Raw genomic sequence first — 22,845 nt, forward strand, 5'->3', positions numbered from 1 at the left:
CCTTGGTGAATATTTATTTTAGCAAACACAGCAAACCATCCAAAAAACTCCATTTGACTTTTTCCACCAAATACCTTGGTGCCTAGCTACACACCCAAATCAAGACAGTCTTGTTTTCAATTGATTCAATCAGTAAATGAACGTGTGTAGCTAACCGAGTCCAACATCTAGTTGACTCGCGAGAGGGGCCTCAATTCACCCTCTCCCATAGCAGGACTTTTTCTCTCACTACCATTTGTAATTTGAGAGCATTCCTGGATCCCCTTTCACTCCCAATCCATTGAGGTATTCAAATGGTACAAATTACCATACTTTTTCTGTGATAGTCCCACCTTCCACTAAGGCGAACCAAAGGGTTCGGCGGACCGCCTGCCCAGCTCTTGCTGGGACTCACTACAGAGATCTGAAGTCTAAGCTCTGATACCAACTGTGACAGCCATAGTTATAAAACTCGGCCCGGCCCAGCGGTCTAACCGGTCAACCCGGTGTACCCACCAGTAGACCGGGCCGAGTCTCTAATTAGATCGGTTAAGCATTGGAACCGTTGACTAGTCAACGACCCAGTGGTTCAACCAGAAACCCGGCCGGTTTTGTGAAGAAACCGGTTTTGAGGAAAAAATTTTACAAAGTTGTTGGTGAATTCGAACCATGACCTTAGGCAAGGTTTATGACAAGCTCACCACCAGGCTATTTCGCTACATGTTACTTAGTTATCATTCTTATACTATATGAACGTTTTATCAATTTTATCTTTATTCTTTTTTATTTCGCCAAAACAAATTTATTTGGAATCTTTTAATACAAACTTATGACCCCCAAATTCTATAAATAATAAAATAGATTTCAAAAATAACATATTACATAATTTATTTTAAAGACAAATATTGTTTTTAATAATTTTTTGCACTTAAAATTTGTAAGTAACCTAGATAATTACACTAAACATAGATAAAATTTTACACTTGAAATTTGGTGGATCACTAATTAAATTTATGTTTTGATGATTCTTATATGAATTAATTATTCCATAGCAAATTAAATCAAATGAGCATTTGTTATGACATTATTTATTAAAATTTATATCATATATCCTATATAAAAAATTATAAGATATAATATTTAAATATATTTAGTGATCCACTGGTTCAAACCACTCACCCACCGATTGAACCAATAACCCGTTGACCCACCTCCTTTGCCGGTCTCTTTTCCGGGCCTGGTTTAATAACTATGGTGACAGCCCCGCCTCCCCCTAAGGCGAACCAAAGGGTTCGGCGGACCGCCTACCCAACTCTCGCTGGGACTCACTACAGTCCTCAAATATTACATCAAATACTCATCAAGTAAATCGAATTCAAATTATACATGAGATATCCCTTCAAACACTCTAATAACTTATTACATGCGCTTCCTTTGCCTCGAGCCCTGTGGAGGGGAAAAAATATTTTTGGGGTGAGCTACAAGCTCAGCGAGTGACAAGTAAAATCAATAATCAAGTACATTTCACAATAATGCATTTAGATGATGGCATGACTCAATAATCAAATGTAAGTTTATTGGTCTTATGAGCCAGTGAAATTCTCGTACTTAGAACTCCATCGCTCAAACAGATCAATTAACAATCAAATAGTAATAGGGAGCCATCGGTGCTCCAAATAAATAGTGGTGGAGACGTTGGTTCTAAGCCCAAGACTTTCAAGAACTCATTGGAGCCAAATCATTTCATGAACTCACATGCAAGCACACATGATATGCAATTGAGTAAACAATGCAAGAAATTGTTCAAGAGTAACTTTGGAAACAGTTTTGGAATCACTCACCAACCACATCTCAGGAACCATCCATCACAGACATTGCCTTGTTCAAGTCCAAGCCTTTCATTTCTACCAAGAGCCCACTCACTCAAAGCAATCAAATGCTCTCAAGATTGGACAGCACTTCCCCGTAATTCCTTGACTTTCCACCCTATAAACAACACCAATACCATCTCAATTCAACCACATTTTCACATACAAATCATAGACTATAAAACACACCTAATTAGGGCCACAAAACCCTTAAATCTTAACCAATTAAGAGCTCAATAAGCAACCATAAGAAATCCCCAAAATTGAAACCCTAAAACTGAAATTTTCCGCAAACAACCACAACTAACACACAAAGGCGCCATTGACACCATATCAAGCTATCATTCCATGACCAACCAACAATTATCATATAAAATCAGAAAATTCACCAATAAATCAAAAATGTGTCAAACTCTACTTAAAATCACGAAATCATCCACAAAATAGCATATATAACATCTCTAATCCACCAATTTACAATCAAATGAAGTAGATAAGAAGTTCTTATCAAGATACATTCAAACCTCAAGAAAATTGGTAGCTTAGTGCTTCTTTCTCCAAAACAACTCCACCAATAGCTTTAAACCTCCTTAGTGAGCACTTGTATGGAATACATTGCAGTTAAAACTCAAGATTTGGACAAGAAAGTGAAGTAGAAAATGAAGTTTTTTCTCTCTTGTTTTCTCTCTCAAAACAGCCGGCCAAGCAAGAAGAAAAATGAAGATAGCTTAGCCAAGAAACAAGATAAGAATGAAGGAAAAACAGCCGGTCAAAGTTGGCTGCCGAGGTGCCACGTCACAATCCAGCCAAGATCTGGCCGGATTTCCGACCGGATTGCTAACCAAGTTCTCGAAATAGTTTCGGATCACACTGCAGCAATTCAAAACATATATCAGTTAGAATGCAAAAGGTTTGATTATCAGCTACAAAAATGTGACAACACAGAAGATTGTACTTCTTTCTTGACAAAGTATAAGAGGGAAAATGATTGGTTGGAGTTACTTTAAGAGCAAAACAATCTCAATAATCAGAAGGGGCATTAAAAATTGCAAAAGAAAAAATTAAAATAGAATAGTGTTCTGTATCCCATAGTTGGACAAGTTAAAAGGGGGCAAAAAGGATGAGAACCATAAGGCCATTAAAAATGAGTAATTAGGCAAACTTGCTAAAGCAGAGATAAGAAGCCATTTGACTATCAGCTCATATTTATGCACCAACTTACATCGATTGCAATTAATGTGTTGCTCAGGACTCTGTTGCACGGTCAACTTGCAGTATTTCACATTACAACTAATCAAATACAAAGGATTAGCATGTCAAAATCTTTCGAGCCAAATATCACTTATTAGAATTTATTTTCAATATTCATCCTACAATTTAGCTATTAATTCTTCTTTTGGAAAAATGTATATCAAGGAGGACATAGCAAGCAACATCTCTGCAGGAATTATGCATACCAAAAGTTAAATAACCTCTTTGATGAAACAGTGCAATAGGCAAAGGACTATGTCATTTTCAAAAGCATAGAAGTCCACAAAGATCGCATAAATTTACTTTGACAAGGGTCACAAATCAGAAAAACATATAGTAGATCATGTCCTAGAATTAGCAAATATTTCGAGCTAAATTACCAAGTTAGACCAACTAAATTTGTCCAAAAATCATTAAAATCCTTCAATGGGCCTTCTGCCTGGAGGTAATTATGTACCTTTTCTCCACATTGATCAAGCCTCTCTAGAAAAGCCTCTGCCCACCCTGGAGGAAACAAGCCCAATATATAGAATGATCCTGTGACAGCCCCACCTTCCTCTAGGGCATACCCCAAGGGTGAGCGAACTGCCTGCCTAACTCTCGTCAGGACTACTAAGTCAAAACACATGTTTTCCAAACTAAACGGTGCAATCAACCAAATACACTTGAAATACATGAGATACATGAATAAACACTTATATATATACATGGGAGTCTTTTACAAGTCAACTTGCATTACAAGCCAGAATATACATATGGTATCAAGGTACAATTAGTGTTTACTATTACAGAGGAGCTTAATCAAAAGAATATCTATAACCAGCTCTACTCTTTTTTCCAAAATCACGGTTCCAAAATATTGTTCCCTGTAAGGAAAACAAAGGTAACGGGGATGAGCTTTCGCTCAATGAGGTACCAAAAGTTCAAGCAGTCAAGAATCATGGAACTTCACTTTTAATCAATCAAATATAAACACTAAATAGGGGGATGAACAAACACCTCAGTCAGACATAGTAATTCAAATAGAAACGATACAGATGGCTCTCAAGAGCCAAATTCCCGTTGCAGTACTTGATCCAAACTCGTTGACTCTCCATCAATATTTAGAGAAACAACCATGACTGTAGACCCCACTTTATACCAAATTCCGTCCACCAAACATACCCCTTACCGGGTTCGAACAACAAACAGAAACAAAGGTGGTAATACTTGAGTATGCCAAATATCAGAGGGTTTCAGTATGCAGATAATCGGTAACAGTTCCTCATGGATCGTCAATCTACCTTGACCAAGCCCTTTCTGGTTTGATTCGATTAACTACCAATGAGGTTTGAGCTCAGATTTCACAGTAAGGTAGTTGGATACAAGCCTCCAAACGACATCAAATCATGCACAAGTAATAGATTCAAATTGATCAGTTAACCAGTCAAATAATCGAGAGAAACGAGTGTAATAGAGTACACCCTCGTCTCGTCCAGAATAAACGGAAGTCACAGTCATTCAAATCACAAATTGCAAGTACAAGTAAATCAGTTAAGCAACGAGTCATGCTAGTGATACACTCACCAGTTCAAGCAGAAACAACTTGTAGACACCAAATTTTCAATAATTTTATGTAGCATCTATTTCATGATTTTCATTTTAGATTGCTTGCATTTTAGTTCGTTATTGTGTGTTTTGCACTATTAGTTGTTATGATATTTTAGTTTTATTCATTTTCGCCCTTTTAGTTAACCTATTTCATTTGCTATTTATTCTTGTTTACTTTTAGTTCTAGTTTTTAGTTTTAGCTTTTAAGTTTAAAATTAGCATAGAGTTTTTAGAAAAAAGAAAAGGAAAACATCAAAAATATGTTTTTAGTCATTTTGTTTTTATTCAATGCTTTCTTGAAAGAAAAATGAAAATGAAAAATCATAAAAAAGGTGAAAAGAGAAAATTAAAGAAAAAGAGGAAAAAGAAGAAAAATTCAAAAAAAAATAGGCTTTAGTTGGCTTGGAAAAATGGAAAAAAAAAAAAAAAAAAAGGAAAATTTGTTCACAAAAATATGTTTATTTCTTTAAATTTAATCTTTGGGCACTTTAGTTACTTTTATTAAGTTATTTTGAGAAAAAGAAAATGATGAAAAATGAAAAAAAAATGGCCATTTTTGCTTAGTTTTTTGTTTAAAATTATTTTTGTTTTGTTATTATTATTATTACCTGGTTTGTGTAATTTTGTTATTATTATTATTTATATTTTATTTTATCATTTATGTAATTATCAAGTTGTTTTAAAAAAAAAAAAAGTAATAATAATAATAATAATACTCGCGGCATGCAAGCTGCATTTTGCCGCAGCTTGCAAAGGGATCATCGAGCGGCTCCTTAGCTGCAAATACAGGGAAAGTTGCTGGAGTTTTAGGGTGGGGGTTTCCTGGTATAAATAGCAAGAGAGGAGGCAGCCGCAAAGGGGGGACGATAGAGCAGCAGCCGAAAGAGAGAAATCAAGAGAGGAGCATACGGGAATAGAGAGGGGGGAGAGCATCGACAGGCTAAAAGAAAAACTGAGCGAGGGTTTTGGAGTGAGAGAGAGTTAGCGGCTAAGAAAAACCAAAGAAAAGAAAGGCCGCGAGAGGAAGGGCTGAGCAAAAGGTGGCTACGGGCTGAGAGAAGGAACGGCAAAAGGAAAACCAGGAGGGGGTGAGAGTGGCGGCTGCAAAATCTTAAAAAAAGCTTAAGAGAAAAACGCAGAAAGCTACGGAAAAGGGAGGCTGAGAAGCGAGTGGTAGCTAGGGTGAGAAGAAGAGGAGGCTGGACCGAAAGAAAGGTTTCGACTAGGCAAGGAAAGAGCTGAGGAAGAGAAACGGCGGGGCTGAGTTGAGGACCTGGGAAATCTGGACAAAAATGAAAAACTAAAAGAGAGAAGCTTCGGGCAGGAAGAAGTTGGTGGCGCTGCCGTTGCTGTTGCTGCTCTCGTACTACTGTCGCTGACTCCATCAAGCCCAGGCAGAAGCTTCAACTCCAAAGCAGTGAAGCCAAGTTGATACTTGGCAATCTTGTTGGAGCAAGCGGAGCCAGCAATCATTGAAACCATTGGCGCCTGCAACTCCGCCACCGCGAGATGGCCATTGTGAGGTAACTCTTCCGTTTGTATTTCAGCTTCCCCCCAAGTGTGCCTTCTGTGAAATTGTTGTTTCAATTTTTATGCTAATTGTTCATGCCTTTTGGTATATACATGTTTTCTGTGATTGAGTGGACCGAAGCTCTTTGTTTTCTGTGAATGCCGAAGTTTTCATGTGCAAGATTATGGTTGGACTTTAGTTTCTTATCTTGTGAATTTGTTTGAAGTTCTGGTAGAGCTTTAAACTATCTTGGTCGCATTTTGATGAGTTGTAAATCTGCAGCAGAACGAGAACTTTTGCATCCTTTTTGCCGTTGTTTTTCTACAACTGCTCACCAAACTTCGGCCATCCAATTTGCTGGTTGATCTTATGTTGGAAAGAGGTGTTGGGTTTGCATTTTCTGGGGTCTGAAATACTTGAAGCATGTTCCAATACTTTGCTGGAAAAATGAACAACCGAATTGCTGAACTTTTCTTGTACATTTTCCAGAATTTTGGCATGATCTTTTCCTAAGTCTTCTGTTTGTTTTGATGGTGGTGATTATATGTTTTGCTTAGCCTAAAATTGCAGGTTTGGTTTTTGAAAATATATAATCCAAGTTGGGATTAAGAAATAGGCATTTGTAAACAGAGAGTGCAGCAAGTTTGTTTGATTGCAACCAGTTCATCCGTGGTCTTGCATGAAGTATTTCCAATGTTTGTATGATTTCCTCCCATGTCTTTGGCTTGTTTGGATGTTGAGTTTGGTGATCATTGTTGTTAAGATCAAAGTGGAAACGTTTGTTTAAGGTTTTAGCTGTGTTTGGATGGAAAAGTTGCATCGATAAATTTCAGAAAAATTGCATCAGCTGCCGAATGTTTTGTGGCAGAAAGCCTGCGGCATTTCTTTTCCTTTTTCTATTGCTGTTTTGCTGTATGTTTCTTTTATCCTTGATGATCAGCTCTCTTTCTTGATTCAGTCATGTAATGAAGTTGCATGATTAGTGGATGATGGATAGGCAGGATTTTGGTGTTGGATAAATCTGTTTTGCATGATGAGCTGGATAGAATTGTAGCTGGAAAATTGCCGCAAACTTAGAAGCAAAAATCAGCAGATTTCATTCTTTTAGTTGCAGATTTTGAAGCCTTTTTACGTATGCATGCATGAAAGCTTTCTGAAATATTACACTTTGACCCCCTAAGTCTCTCCTTGTTCCACTAGGACCCAATCAAATAAATAATTTCATCAATTTGGTCCTTGGTAATTTTAATTTGTGCAACTTCATTGTTTGTTTGCTTCAATTGACTACCATGCTTTGTTTCAATTGCGCTTAAATCATGACTTTAGGGACTTTACGATTAGTGAGCTTGTGATTGCCTATTTCCTTTAATTTTCCCAAATAAATTGGTACCTTGACCATTTCTTTTATTTTGGAGGATAAATAAGTGATTTCACTTCATTGGGGCCCAATTGCAAGGGAGGTAACCTCTATCTCCTTGATTTTCATTTCTCCTATGTGATCCAACGTGCTAAGTGCGAATTGCATGTCTACGTTGCTTTCCTTGCCTTTCTTTAATTCCTTTCATTTATTTCATTTACTTTTGCTTTTTATTTAAGTTATTCATTATGGGGTATGTGTACACCTCTTGGCTTGTAATAGATAGGGCTTGGAGGAGCATTCGATGAAGACCTATTGAAGACATGTGCCTAGCTAGCAAATGTAATAGGTTCATTAGCTTGATTGCTTGCTTTTGTTGCTATGTGTTAATTTGCTTTATTAGGTTCTAGCATCTAGTCAAGCATGCTAATTGTTATGTGCTATGTGTTTATGGGTGTTTGGCATGTCTAATCGCTTTCCATAGCCATGAATGAATGTGATGGATGAATGTACGTCACCACACTAGTCCAATGCTAGTTGTGGCTCATTATTTCATTAGGAATTCATAGACAGGGCTAGTCCAACGCTAGACCCAATAGGCCATCCCCTTTTGTTAGTGCATATTTGCATGTTCACTACATGTCATGCATTTTTCTTAGTTTTATCATTGGCATGCTCCTCGAACCCCTTTTTCCCCTCATTTTTAGGTTTTGCATCTCATACTAGTTATAGGGCTCATTTGCTTGAGAGTCCCCTTTCGATAAGGGAAACGAGCGAGTATGGCTACTCGATAGCCTTAGCACGCTAGTTTTGCCTTCTAATCAAAGGGAAGATTAAGTCACAAAGTTAGGACTCCCCGTTCCCGTCTTGATGCATTCCTATAGGATTCATGCATTCTATTCATTCACTATCACATACACTTACTTTATATTCTAACCCTTTTTCCACATTCTCACTTCACACTACTTTTGGACGTTTTCACTTAACTACTCACACTTTACACTTTTATTTGCACACGTGCACCTTTATATCCCTTCACTTGCACACGAACACTTTTTATCTTCATTTGCACACCTCCACTTACATCCTATTATTTTTATCATTTTTCTCATTTCACACAAACTCACATTTTCACATGGCATGCATTCATCTACTCATTTTTTCACATCATTTAGGTTTAGGTGTGACCTCTCCAAAAGGATCATTGTTGGGCTTCACAATTAATGTGATTGGCACCACTCAACCTTTGAAGAGAAATTTCCCCCATGTCCCCTAGGTCTAGGTTTTTGCATTCACGTAGTCATATCCAACATGCGATACATACCTTGGGTAGAAAAATTAGGAGAAAATGGTTTAAGTCACGCAACTAGCCTTGGCTAGGTCGAAAGGGTGCCTTGGATTTTTTTTATCCTTGCCTTCCCCTTCGTCAAATGTGACTCCCGATCCCTCTTTTGGTTACGTAGACCCAAAAGTTCTCTAAAAGGGTTTATTTACTTTTTTTCATTCAAAAACAAAAATCATTTTTGGGTGACTTGGTACACCCTAACTCTATACCAAGTGGCGACTCCATTTTTCAAAAAAAACCCTTTTTGAACTTTATATGGCCAAACCGTCGCTTTATCAAGTCCCATGGCCTTTATTTTCATTTTGCACACGTCCACACCACACACACTCACACACATCATCATTCAAAAAGTGGGGCGCGACACAACTTCAAAAGTTTCCTCCCAAAGTACGCCCTTGATCACTGGCACGTCCTAAGAACAACCAAGGTAAAACAATTATGGTTCCCACATCCAAAACCTAATGAACGGAATTCACAAGTGAGACTCAACTACGAGTCGTATGCCTATCCAAATGAACTACTAGTGCAAAGATACAAAAATGTCGCTTTGGAGTGAAAAAGGTAGCAGTTGGTCCTAAAGATATGAACAACCCCAAAGCTCTTCATTTCTACCCAAAATCAACCCAAACTCGAAGGAACCAAACAGCCTCAAAATTTGGACAGCACTTCCCCTCAATTTCTTTATTTTTGCATCCTAAATTCAACATCAAATCTCCTCTCAATTCAACCACAATTGCAACCACAAAACATAAGCTATCAAATATGTAGACACCAAATTTTTATTATTTTTAATTTCATTTTTATCATTTATTATTTATTTATTAATTGGGTTAGATTCATCATTTTCATTTTGCAAGATGTTAAAAGTGGCTTTAATTCTCTTAAATTTGGTTTGAAAAATTGTTAATTTATTGTTAATTGATTTTTGAAGAAAAATGAAAATGATAAAAAAGTAAGGGAAAATGTGTGGATAGGTGGAAGTATGCATGTTGAACAAGTGTACAAAATAATCGTTAGACAAGTGTCTAAGGAATTATAGGACAAGTGTATAGGGGTAGGTGTCAAGGACACTTGGTGGGCTTAGGGAATCTTGGTAAAAAATAAAGAAAAAGAAGAAACAAGTTACGGAAAAAGGGAGAGGCTTCAACGAAGAAAAGAGAAAAAAACAGAGTGCAGGAAGAACGGGATGGAAATCGGATAGGCTTGAGAACAGAGGGGCAACAAGGCAAGGGAAAAAACAGAAAAACTGAGAAAAGCGGAGAAATTGAGAGGGCCGAGAGAGGAAGAGACCGAGGGGGTTTCGTCTGAGAGCCAAAGAAAAGCTAAAAAAAGGGCTACGGGAAACTAAGGAAAAAAAGGAAGAAAAAACAAAAGGGGAAGTGAGAATAGGAGGGTCTGGTGACGACGGGGTGAGGAGAAAACAGAGGAAGAGAAAAAGAACTAGAGGCGGCCGAGGAAAAAGGTTGAGAGGGAAGCTCGGCTGAAGGAAAAATCTGGGCAAAAAAAAAGGAGAGAGTGACAGGCCGAAGAAGAAAACTGGAAAACAGAGAGGGAGTCTTAGGCAAGAGCCAAGGGAGAATCTGAAAGATTGGGGGAAGTTTTCCAGGAAGAAATAAACAAGCGAGAGAGAGTAAAAATAAGGGAAGAAAATAGAGATTCGTCTGGGGGCTTCGGGAAAAGAGAGGAAGAGCAGAAAAAGATACCTTCGTCGTGGGGGGGCTGCGGACAGAAAAACAGAGGGGATTTTTCGGAGAAGCAAAACTAGAAAGGGAGTCCAAGAAAACTTCGGCTTCGGTTGAAAAACAGAAACAGAGGAAGAAGACAAAGGCGCTGAGCAAGAGAAGAAGGGGTAGTCTGAGGAAGAAGCCGCGACCGGAGCCGTAACTCCCACCGATTCGTCGGAATCCGCCACTGCCGCCGTCAATCGTCACCGTGAGAGGCCACTGTGAGGTAACCTCTTCGTTTACATTTCAGTCTTCCGTCAAAATATGTCTGCTGTGAAGTTGGCATTTCAATTTCCCTGTCGATTGTTCATGGCCTTTTGGAATACACATGCTCTGTAAGTTTATTGGAATGTATTTCTTGGGTTGCTGATAAAATTTTGGGCTAGTTATAGTTTCAATTTTAGCGAGAATCTAGTGAAATATTAATGCCCGTTTGTTGCTCGATAAAATGCCCAACCGAATATTATGATTGAAAGATGACTTGCCTGCAGTTTGCGTGAAAGGAAAATGACATGGTCAGCAAGTGCAATGGTAAAATGTAAAGTTTTTTTGAGGGTTTCTCGCGTGCTTATTTTGGCGCCATTTCTGTTTTCTTTGCCTTATTCTTCCCTATGTATCAATTCGAGCTAATGCTATGAGAGGGAATGGCTAGAGTTGAGACCGAATTGTTGATATTGCCTGCTGATCTCTTGTTCGAAACCTGGATTACATGATCTTGCAAGGGGCTTTGAAATCACGTGTTTAAACTGCTGCAATGTCCTTTTTCTTATCTATGCAATTTTTGAATCCTTACTTGAGATATGTTTTGGAACTTTATTTGGGAATTCATGTGGTTTTAGTTGCTGTGTGTGCGGGAATGCATGAATGTTCTTTTGGCTTCGTTTGTGCATAATCTGGGTAGAAAAATTGCTGGGGGGATGTATAGTGTACAGTTTGGTTTGGATGCTAAAAATGTATAAAGGGTCATTTTAATTCGGAAAAGTTGCTGCATGAGTTTGTTAAATCTGAAAAGAGGTAGAAGAAATCAGTGAAGAAAAGTGGCATGTTCTGTTTCCAATCTAAACTTTTCGTTGTTTGTTCGGATGTTGAAATCTTTTTCTGGTTTTGTTGCTGAAGCTTTTAGTTTGATGTAAATCTGTGGTTTGTCGTCCAGTTGATATGCCATATGAACGTCCATCCTAAGTTTCCTCCTATACGTTTGCTGCATTTTATGTCTAGCTGCTGTGATTGGGTTTTTCTAGGGATAGATGTTTGTGTTAGGGTGATGTTAATTGAATGATTTGAAGCTTTGTTGATTTTAGGATGATAAACTAGGAAGTTTGGCTTGAGTTTTGCATTTAATCTACCTGGTAGAGTAAGAAAGCAGGTCGCGGAAGTGAAATGGCAGAAGCATTGTTAATAAAATTGCAGAAGAGAACTGCTCTTCGTGAACTTGCATGGGTTTCTCTAAAGAATTGCAATTTAACCCCTCAATTTCTGTCTGATTTCATTGTGCCCAAAACTAAAAAATATCAAATTGATTTGGCCCTTCAAAGTTTCAATTTGCCTTTTATATTTTTAGTGAGTTGTCGAGTAGATTAATTCTGAGATTATGATATGATTAGGTTTAAATGTTTTTAGCTATCTTGTTATTTTTGATGGGCTTAACAAAAATTAGTTGGGAATTGGGTTAGGTTTATTTTGACTGGGTCTTGATGGTGGTTTGTTTGTTTGGATTGGGTTTTGTTTTGCTTATTTCCTGGGTTAGTAATTTGGGCTCGAGAGTTAAAGCCCATGCATTTTGTTGGGTTTTACTTGATAAAAATGATAGGCTGGCCTATCCCATTTGCTTTGGATTTTCAAATAGGCTAGGAAAGTTTTGGCCCAAGAAATAAATAAAATGGCCCAATGGCCTGTTTGATTAAGAATTTGGTAATTGGATTTGCGAATCAGTCCCTGGATTTTTCTTTATTCTACTATGGCCTTATAAACTTTTAATCTCTTTCAATTAGGTTCTTAACATAATTGTGAATAGGTCCTTGAACTTTATTTTTCTTTAATTTTGACCCCAAAGCTTTGTTAATTTGTGCACTTAAGTCCCTCTTTGTTTTAAACTCTTAAAAGTAGGTTGTTTATATGTTTCAATTGATTCAATTTTATGTTTATTTTTATCTTTTGTGATTACTTATTAATTAAAGTGGTGCCTTGACCCTTTCTTTGTTTTGGAGGGTAAATAAGTAGTTTTTGGAGGGCTCCAATTCAAGGGAGGTACACCATATCCCTTATTTCTTACTTTATTTGACCTTATATGCCTTATGTGACTTTATGTGATCAATTGCATGCCATTTGAATGCCTTCATTTTATTTATCTATTTATTCGCTTTATTTGTTTTAATTTAGTATTTTTATTTTATTTTAGTTCAATTTTTGATCATTTGAAAGGCACTTGAATGCCACAATTGTAATAGTTAGGCTATTATATCATTTCATTTAATTCCTTCCCTCTTAGATTATAGTAGGCTTCCCCCCGAATGTAATAGTTAGGGCTTTATTTATTTTACTTGCCTTATATGTGTTGCATGCCTATGTGCTATGTGTTACCGCTTTCTTAGGACGTGCATCTAGATATCATGCCTATGTGTTATGTGTCTTATGTGATTTATGTGCTTATTTGCTTTATTATGCTTTATCTGATTTTCTTAGACTGTAATAAATGCACGTTATCACACTAGTCCAATGCTAGCTGTGATTCCTTTCCCGTCACTACACTAGTCCAACGTTAGTTGTGATTTTTTGTTCCGATTTTCCACTAGTCCAATGCTAGTGAGGATCCATAGACATGGGCTAGTCCAATGCTAGACCCTTAGGGACCTCCCTCATTATATCATATTTGTATGATTACATTACACTTCATGCATATTTTTTCATTTTTAGGATCTTTATCATTTTCACATAATATTTCCTCTAATAAAATATCCCTTACCCCTATGTATATATAACATTTAGATTTGCATCTCATTTAGGAAATTAGGGGGTAGATTAGTGCATTTTGCCTGATTAGACTAGAGATAACCCCTTGGATATGGGATATGGACGAGTTTGGTTTTTTCTAGTCTTAGCACGCTCGTACTCCCTCTATTAAAGGGAAAATTGAGTCACGAACATTAGTCCCCCGTACCCGACATGATGCATTCCCTTAGGTCACGTATATTTATAATTATTTTATTTCTTTTCTTTTCTTGGAGTCTCATACTTTTGCATTATTCGTGACCTCTCCAAAGAGTCGTTATTTGGGCATCACAATTAATGTGATTGGCACCACTCAAGCTTTGAAGAGAAATTTTGCCCCCTGATACCCCCCCTAGGTCTAGGGTTTGCATTCATATAGTACATCTAAATGTGATAAATCTTCTGGTTAAAAATAAGAAAATCCTTGACTAAATCACGCAACTAGCCTTGGCTAGGTCGAAGGGGTGTCTTGGATTTTTATCCTTGCCTTCCCCTTCATCAAATGTGACTCCCGAACCTTTTCTTTGATTTTCATAGACTAGGAGTCGTTTAAAAGGGATTTTTTCCTACCTTTTCCTTTTAAAATTCATTTTAGGTGACTTGGTACACCTTAACTCTATACCAAGTGGCGACTCCATTTTTCATTTAAAAAACCCTTTTTAAACTATATTTTGGGTCAAATCGTCGCATTTTCAAGTCCCATTTAGACCAATATTTTTTTCATTTTCTTCGTAAATCAAATTCATTTTTTCAAACAAAAATTTACTTTTTAAACACATTTATTTTTCTTGTAAAAATGGGGCGCGACACTCATACATGCAGGCACCAAACATGTATGGAAGATCACTATTTTCCTTGTAGTGATTGCCAAGATGTTTCATAAAATTACGCCTTATGTGAAACGTACATAGACCGTGAAATGTTTCAGGCATAACAACTGAAAGAGCGGCTGCCATGGCATGATCTTGGTCGGTTAGTATGGTACTTGGACGCTTTCCGCACATTGTTTCTAGAAATGTACCAAACACCCATTTGAAAGAATCTATAGTCTCATCATACATAAGGGCAGCACCGAATATCACAATTTGCCTATGTTGGTTAAAATCCACAAACACTCCAAGTGGCCGGTATTCTTTATTTGTTTTGTAAGTTGTGTCGAATGTGACTACGTCTCCAAAAAATTTGTAGTCAATTAACATTCCTGCATCAGCCCAAAAGATATTCGTTATCTGCTCTTCACAGTCCAGCTGTACGGCATGAAAAAACGATGGATTCTCGAGTGTTTGCTCTTGAAAATAATTCAGCATGCTACCTGCTTCTCCATATTTCAAACTCCTTTCCCGTCGAGTACGAAGATATAGTTTCAGGTCTTCCCGAGTATATCCCATATTTCCCATCCCACCTGCCTCCTTTCCCATAAGCTCATGGCTCTGTTTCAATGAAAGCCCAGCGTCCTCGCTTATTTCAGCTTGGAATCCTTGAGCCTCGCTCACTTTTCTTTGTGATGGCATCATGTGTGCACATTGAGCAATGTGCAACTCATGGTTATGCTCTAAAACAAGATCATGCACACGGTACTTCATTGTTCCTCTAAACAACACAATAACCATTTTAGCTCCACACCCTGTTTTCGTCGGAGCTCGTGTCCTCTTTGGCATCACATCACCTTCGTACTTGCGCTTCACACCTTCCTTGCAGCAACTATATCTCCTAGACGTGGTCACGCCGTCTTTGTCTTTATTCAGATAGTCTTTACGTACACTAAAACCCATTTTAAAGGCATATTTGTTGTAAAACTTGTACGCATCCTCTTCGCTGTTGAACTCCATTCCTAACTCAGGGGTCCCATCTTCTGCCAATTTGCTGCAATCCATTACTTCTGATCCTGCCAATTATGCATCAAACACCCTAATTTGCAACACTTCATGAATTGTATGTACATAAACGACAACATAAATGTATATTACCATTCATAATGTGTTATGAATCATACATTACTCGTATACCAAATTCTATTATTACGCTATCAATATGATTAATGATTCACATCATCTTACTTTTACTCTAAGACAATCTGTGTACAAATACAACTCCATGTACACTAACTTATACGGATTGTAATGTATTGGTCACACGATGTAAGTCTATTTTAACTGTATGTACATCCACGCTGGTGATTATATTTTGATTCTAGATTCTTTAGCTCACTGGACCTTATGTCATTCGTTAATAACAACCGCATAAGCCAACTCCGCATTTTCTACTATTTCTATATTTTGAGGGCCAAACAATCACTTTCTACTCATTGTAATATATTTTTTACATCATGTAATTTACTTACAATACAAGGTTCACCCATTTATTATTCACATATATGTCTTTTCCTCAGTTTCACCTCATTCAACTCTACACCTCTATTTTATACACACTACACGGTCAAGAGAGGGACAAACTAATATTACTCCATGAGCATGGACCAATTACTAGATGCACAATGATTCATATCAATTGTAATACGGTGGCTATAACATGTAACTAATTTACAACAAGATGTACATTCATTCACTTGTTAAATGTGACTTTGTTTCTCTCATCTTTCCCTAATTCCGTTCGATGGTTTATTTGAATACATACCCCTAGGTCTTCCAAAAACTACTATCCCTTTATAGTTCATCACTGAAAAACTAAATGGTCACACACACAGATACGGTACATATATTTAATATAGTACAACTTCACTATTCTTGTATCATCTTCATATTATGTCTTCAGTGACTCTAATTTCATCCTTCATTTAACAGATGTGCATTTGGGTGACAAATTATTAGCCACAGTTACTGACATGGTTCAGTCATGTTACCTTGGTCTGCTAATACGCTTCACGTTTCACCGAAGTCGGAGAGCTTAGCTGCATCTGCTATTAAGTTGAAGGACAAAATCTGGCTTTGTGAGATTTTGTCCTTCCTCTGTTTGCTTCTACCTTACCGCCTGCCTTGCGCGCATTCAAAATAGATACAATACTCTTATACCCAGTTGAAAACCACAGCTGCTTCTGCTATTCAGTTTTCCGTCCAAACTTTGGCTTCATCTCTGTTTGCTTCTACCTTGCCGCCTGTCTTTCCACTCACTTTTCTGTCAATTGCTATTTTCATCAGAGTAGACTACACTCACTTCACCTAGAAAGAGCTAGTAAGTCGAATTCCACTCGAACTTCAGCTTTCTACCTTCAGTGAGTGGTTGGTCAGATTGTCAGAGTAGAGCTCCTTCAGAAGCACGCCAAGACTCTTCCCTCAGTTTTGTTTTCTGCGGCTAATTCAAAATTTCAACTTGAATTTCAAAATCTACTTCTCTTCCGTTTGCTCCGTTTGCTCACGTTTGGAAGTCAACATTTTTTTATTTGGAACGGTGCCGTTTTTCTGCCCTGCTTCAGCCTTGCTGACTTGGCTTATTTGTCTCCTCACGTTTTTTATTGTGAGGAGACCGTTCAGGAGCGGTCGTCTGAGGACCGCTCCTGCCCTGTATCCGGGACTAGGGAGCAGTGAAGAAGCTATCTGACCTGGTAAGGTTGAAAGATGTAAACGAATCGAGTCGATAGAATTTTGATTTAATCGAGGCGAGTTTCAACCTAGGTTTATGAAACTCGAACTTGAACTCGAGTTCAACGAAATCAAAATGTCAAGCTCGAGCTTAAAAAAATAAAATAAAATATTAGGAATATATATATATGTAATTTTATTATTAAAATAAAAAAAATAATATTTATATATTAATATATATAAATATAATCAAACTCACGAGTTAACAAAATTAATGTTTTTGAACTCGAGTTCGATTAGGTTAGCTCGAACTCGACTCAAGTTCGATGTTGATCGAGCTCGACTCGAGCTCGGACTTCAGCCGCTTGCGATCGACTCACAAGTGGCTCAATTTGTTTACAGCCTAGAAAGGTTGACCAATTACGAGTGATATAGGAAGTTGTTTGCGTCGGTCCATATTCATCAAATGTTGACCGGAAATTGTATATATATACAGGGAGAGTTGCAGTTTTAGTACCCAATGTTTGGCCCATGTATCAAATTAGTCTTCAATGTATCGCTTAAAACAAATCTGGTCCCCAAGGTTTACGATTTTAGATAGATTTAAGACAATTAGCGGAAATAGACCAATGAATAATGGTCAACATCAAATTGCTTCTAGTCAACAATGTTTACTTTACACTTCTAGTCCTCAATGTTTTGATTTCGAATTATTATCTTCTTTTAAATTTGAAACAATGATATTAAGGATTTAGTATTAAATGAGATGTAAATTATAGGGTGATAGGAATTTAATTAAACTTCTCTTTCCTTTTCTTTTTATTTATTTATTTATGCCAATAGTATCCCATATGTTTCTTTTCTTTTGCATAGTTAGTCTAAAATTTGTTAAAATATATATGTCTTATTGTTTCTCACTATTAATAATTAATAACTAGGAGCTTTATTTTTTTTTATGATAACTAAAAAACTTAATTAAGTTTCCTTTTGAATATATACTTTTTGTAATTAATTTGATTTTTTTTTACATTTTAATAGGTTAACAATTGAGTTTGAAATGAAATTGATATTTTGTAGATATTAAAATAAATCATTTAAATCTACAGTATTGGAACATTAGATTTTAATTTATGGGAAAGACAACAAGAAATAAAAGAAAGTTTTCTAAAGAATTCGTATAATCACTTCACATTGATACTTATTTTCACTAATTTTTATAAGTACAACGGCTAATTACAAAAATTTAAAATCTACATGCACAAAACATGCAACAATTTGTGTAGTAGTAATTATAATAAAATTAAATTATAAAACTAGAATTCTCATTTTCTTCTACTACTTTATATTTTATTTATTATTGGTATATTGTCATCCAAATTATAATTTATTTAACAAAGATATATATATAGGCTACCATTATGCTATGTCAATATAATGTGTTTTCATGAAATTTTTAGAAATTTAGAACATATTTGTTGTATATTTAATTTAATTCATATATTATTTTATTTTAAAAGCTCTAGTTGTAACTAAAAACCCATGGGACCTTAATGATCCAAACTTGAAATACTAGGAACTAGAAATACAAATTCAAAACTTTCGACTAATGCCAATTTGATGTTGACCATTAGTTATGATGATTTTCCATTAGTTGACCTAAAGCTGTCTAAAATCACGAACTTTGGGGACTAAATTTGTTTTTGTCAAAATATTGAGGACTAATTTGGCATATAGGCTAAACATTCAGGGAACAAAACTATATTTCTCCCAAATAGATAATCCCTTCTGTTATGAGATTATTAGATCTTCCCTTACCTAATTTGCCACATGCTTTACTTTCCATTTTGAATGTATGAATTTCATTGGGTAAATTTCATTTTGACCTCCTAATTTATACCCGATTTCCCACTTCAGTCCCTAAATTTCAAAATAGGACACTTAAGTCCCTAAACTATTGAATCCATTCCAATTAAATAAAATCATTAACAAAATCCACAAAATCGTCAGGATTTTTCGAGCGTGCAAAACAAGCGTCTTTAGTGAGACTAAATAAGCAATGAAAACTGAAATAGTTAGGACATAATTGTAAATTCGTCTATTAGGTATAAGGGCCAAAGAAATAAGTCAAAACTGCTTTGTTTCTTTCTTCTTCACTTTGAATTATTTGATTTGAACAGAGAGAGAGAGAGAGAGAGAGAGAGAGAGAGAGGTGCGAATGATACATTACCCAGTTTCTACTAACAAATACCTTGAAATGATCGTGATTGTGATTCAGAGGTGAAGTTTATTGTAAACATGGGAAGGAAGAGGATTGAAGGAGAAATGAGATCGCCATTGAAGAACAAGAAGAGAAAGACCAATCTGGGTAAGAGAAATGATATAGGGTCATTGTTTGCTTGTTGGTTATTATAGTAGTGTATATAGTAGTTGGGTTATTTGAATTGTTATTGTTGTCGGCTAGGTTTTGTAGGGATATTGTGGAATGTAAAAAGGGCCAGATTGACCTTTATATGTTAGTGACAAATTATGGTAGACAAAATTGTTTAATGTCGAATATATGGGTCTGAAAATGATTTGGAGTGTTTTTTAAGTCAATGTTTATGCTGTCCAAACCCTAATGTTCCTTGTATTGAAGACATTGTGGTCCTCGATCCACTGTAAAAGGTGTAAAAAAATTAATTATTGAATTACAAATTTTTTTCTTTGAACCAGGAAATGGTGATAGTGGAATTTGGCCTGAACCTTTCTCCTTGTAGATACACCATCAAGGGACCTTCACAAACTTTCCTAACAAATAGTATATAGAGGGAAGGGTTGATTTTATAGATGGATGCAACCCAAAAATGTGGTCATTAGTAGCTCTAGACAAATGTGGAGAGAGGCTTGCGTATGATATAAAAGATGGTTTTGGGTGGTATTATCTGCTGCCAGGGATGACATTGGATACAGGCTTGTTCGTTTGTTTGTGTGATAGGGATTGTGAGGTGATGGTGAACACATTACCACTACATAGGGTGGCCGAAGTGTTTCTTAGAGTCGGACCAGAAGGTTGTCCATAGGCTGCTATACCCTTAAGTCAAGCTAAGGGAGATGAAGCCGAAAGGGATAGAGACAGTGATGTAATGATCATAGAAGAGGGTGTCAACACTGATGAAGTGGAACAAGATGGAAGAGAAAATGTTGACAGACAAGCAAGGAATAGGTGCTGAAGTTGAACCAGAATGTGAGGATTTTCATTGTGTTGTTGCTGAAGATGAACCAGAAAATAAAGACATGAATAGCAAAGCGACTAAAGCTGAAATTGTGGTAGAAGAGAAAGCTGATAGCAGGAGTGACGCTGCAAAGGAACCAGAAGATGTTGAAGGCTATGATGAAGCTTCAAATGCACAAGTCAGAGAAGAGGATGAATGTAAAAATTGTAATGAAAATGCAGAAAAGGCAACCGGCAATGAAGGTGGTGTAGGGGAAACATCATGTGATAATGCCAGACTATAAGAGGATGAAAATGGAGTCAATGTTGATGAGAAGTTGGTGGATTCAAACTATGAGGATCAAGGGGGAGACAATGACATATTAGATAAAGACATAAGAATTGGTCAAAGTATTGGAAGGGACCTAGGTGCCCATGAAGCTAGTCCTTCGCATTGCAATGAACATGTTCCTTCTCATTGCAGTGAGCAAAGAAAGAAGAAGTCAGGAAGCAAGAAAGACCCACCCATTGAAATTAACCGCTATGATGACCCTGATATGATTAATATTGATGACAAGGAATCAGAATATGACTCAAATGGTTCATTTGAATTGAAGAGTCAAAGTGAATTCGATGAAAATGGGAACAGTAAGACAAGGAGGCCTAAATTTCCAGATTTTAATGAGCAAACAGACATGAAGAAACCATAGTTTGAAGTTGGTCAGAAGTTCGCATCAGTCATTACATTGAGGTTGGCTGTAAGAATCCAGGCAATTATGGATGGGAGAGATGTGTATTTCAAGAAAAATTGATACATGGAGGGTAAGAGTGAAATGAAGAAATTGTGACTGGCAGCTATTGGGGTCTAAAATGCAAGGTGAAAATACCTTTCAGATAAAAACACTTAAGTGATGAGCACACTTGTGGAAGAGTGTTCCACAATAAAAACATGACATCTAGGTTGGCCAGCAAACTATTTGTTGATGAGGTCAGGAAAACGCCATCTATGACAGTGCATGAGTTGATGACCAAAGTAACTGAGGAGTTAAATGTTGATTTCAGTATTAAGCAAGGGTATAGAACACTTAGAAAAGTGAGAGACACTATTCAAGGGTCTCATGACAAACAGTACACCATGTTGGAAGCATTTGGTGGTGAATTGAGGAGTGCAAATCCGGGATCTAGTGTGCTTGTTGAGACTGATGTAGATGAAGATCATGTTTCCAGATTTAGAAGGCTGTATATGTGCTTAGAACTAATAAATAGAGGTTTTTTAACTGGCTGTAGAAAGTGGATTGGGTTAGATGGTTGCTTCCTAAAAGGTCCACATGATGGGCAACTTTCATTAGGAGTTGGAATGGATGGTGATAACAAAATGTTTCCATTGGCTTTGTCAGTTGTTAGGGCAGAAAATTATGATAACTTGAGTTGGTCTTTAGGATTGCTTGTACAAGATTTGAAAATTTCGAACTCTAGTACTTGGTGCATTATGACCGACAAACAAAAGGTAGTATTTATTAGCTATATTACCATATCAAATTTTGTTGTTATGTTAAACTATTGATATTAGTGTTGCATATGTGATTGTTGTGCTGTGTTGCACAGGGTCTAATTCAAGCAGTTACGGACAAACTTCCACAAGCTGAGCATAGCTGTTGTGTCCAACACCTTTACACCAACTTCAAGCAAATGCAAAGAGGCCTTCCTCTTAAAGAAAGGCTTTGGAGATGTGCAAGGGCTTCATATATAACTCAGCTCAAAATAGAAATGGAGATGATGAAGCAAGAGTCAAAGGATGCATATGCATGGTTGGATGAAAAGGACCCCAATACTTGGTCTAGGGCTCATTTCAAGACTAGATTGGATTGCAATATATTGGTTAATAATATGTGTGAATCTTTTAATTTAATTATTTTAAAGACACGATCATTGCCTATCGTAGGCATGTTGCAGACTATTTACTTATATGTGTTGAAAAGAATGGAGAAGAATAGAGAGACAATGTCCAAGCATGAAGGTTAAGCTACTTGCTTACTATTTTTTATCACAATTTTTAAAGTTACACTATGTTCAATATCTAATTTGCTCTTTTATTTTTCATGTCTCTTATGTCCAACAATTTTTGACATTCTTGAGAAGGCCAAGAAAGAGCAATGCATGTGCATTTGCTACTATGCTAGCACGATGAAGTATCAAATATGTTGTCCTTTCAGTGACCAGTTTGCCGTTGATTTGAGGAGCATGACCTACACTTGTAGAAAATGGCAACTGAGGGGAATCCTATGTGGCCATGCAGTTGCTGCTATTAATAGGAGACGTGCCAAATCAGAAAAAAAAATATAGCACCCATCTACTGGAAGAGTACATACATGAAGAGTTATGAACCTATGTTGAATCCAATCGATGGTCCTAATCTGTGGGCCCAAGTAGATTTACCATCAATGAGGCCTCCAAAATATGGGAAATCACCTGGAAGACTGAAAAAGGTGAGGAACAAGGGACCAGAT

The 22,845-nt window shown here is 36.8% G+C and overlaps 1 protein-coding gene across 1 annotated transcript; it reads right to left on the minus strand.

Annotated features, from left to right (window-relative positions):
- Window positions 1–5,831: 5,831 nt before the first annotated feature.
- Window positions 5,832–15,486, minus strand: LOC113750503 (protein FAR1-RELATED SEQUENCE 5-like). The gene is made up of 2 exons (XM_027294469.1): window positions 14,429–15,486; window positions 5,832–6,255 (listed from the first exon to the last, which is right to left on the minus strand). The coding sequence occupies exons 1-2, from the start codon at window positions 15,484–15,486 to the stop codon at window positions 5,832–5,834; spliced, it is 1,482 nt and encodes a 493-aa protein (XP_027150270.1).
- Window positions 15,487–22,845: the final 7,359 nt, after the last annotated feature.

The sequence above is a fragment of the Coffea eugenioides genome, chromosome 10, assembly GCF_003713205.1.
Source record: "Coffea eugenioides isolate CCC68of chromosome 10, Ceug_1.0, whole genome shotgun sequence".
Taxonomy (NCBI): Eukaryota; Viridiplantae; Streptophyta; class Magnoliopsida; order Gentianales; family Rubiaceae; genus Coffea; species Coffea eugenioides.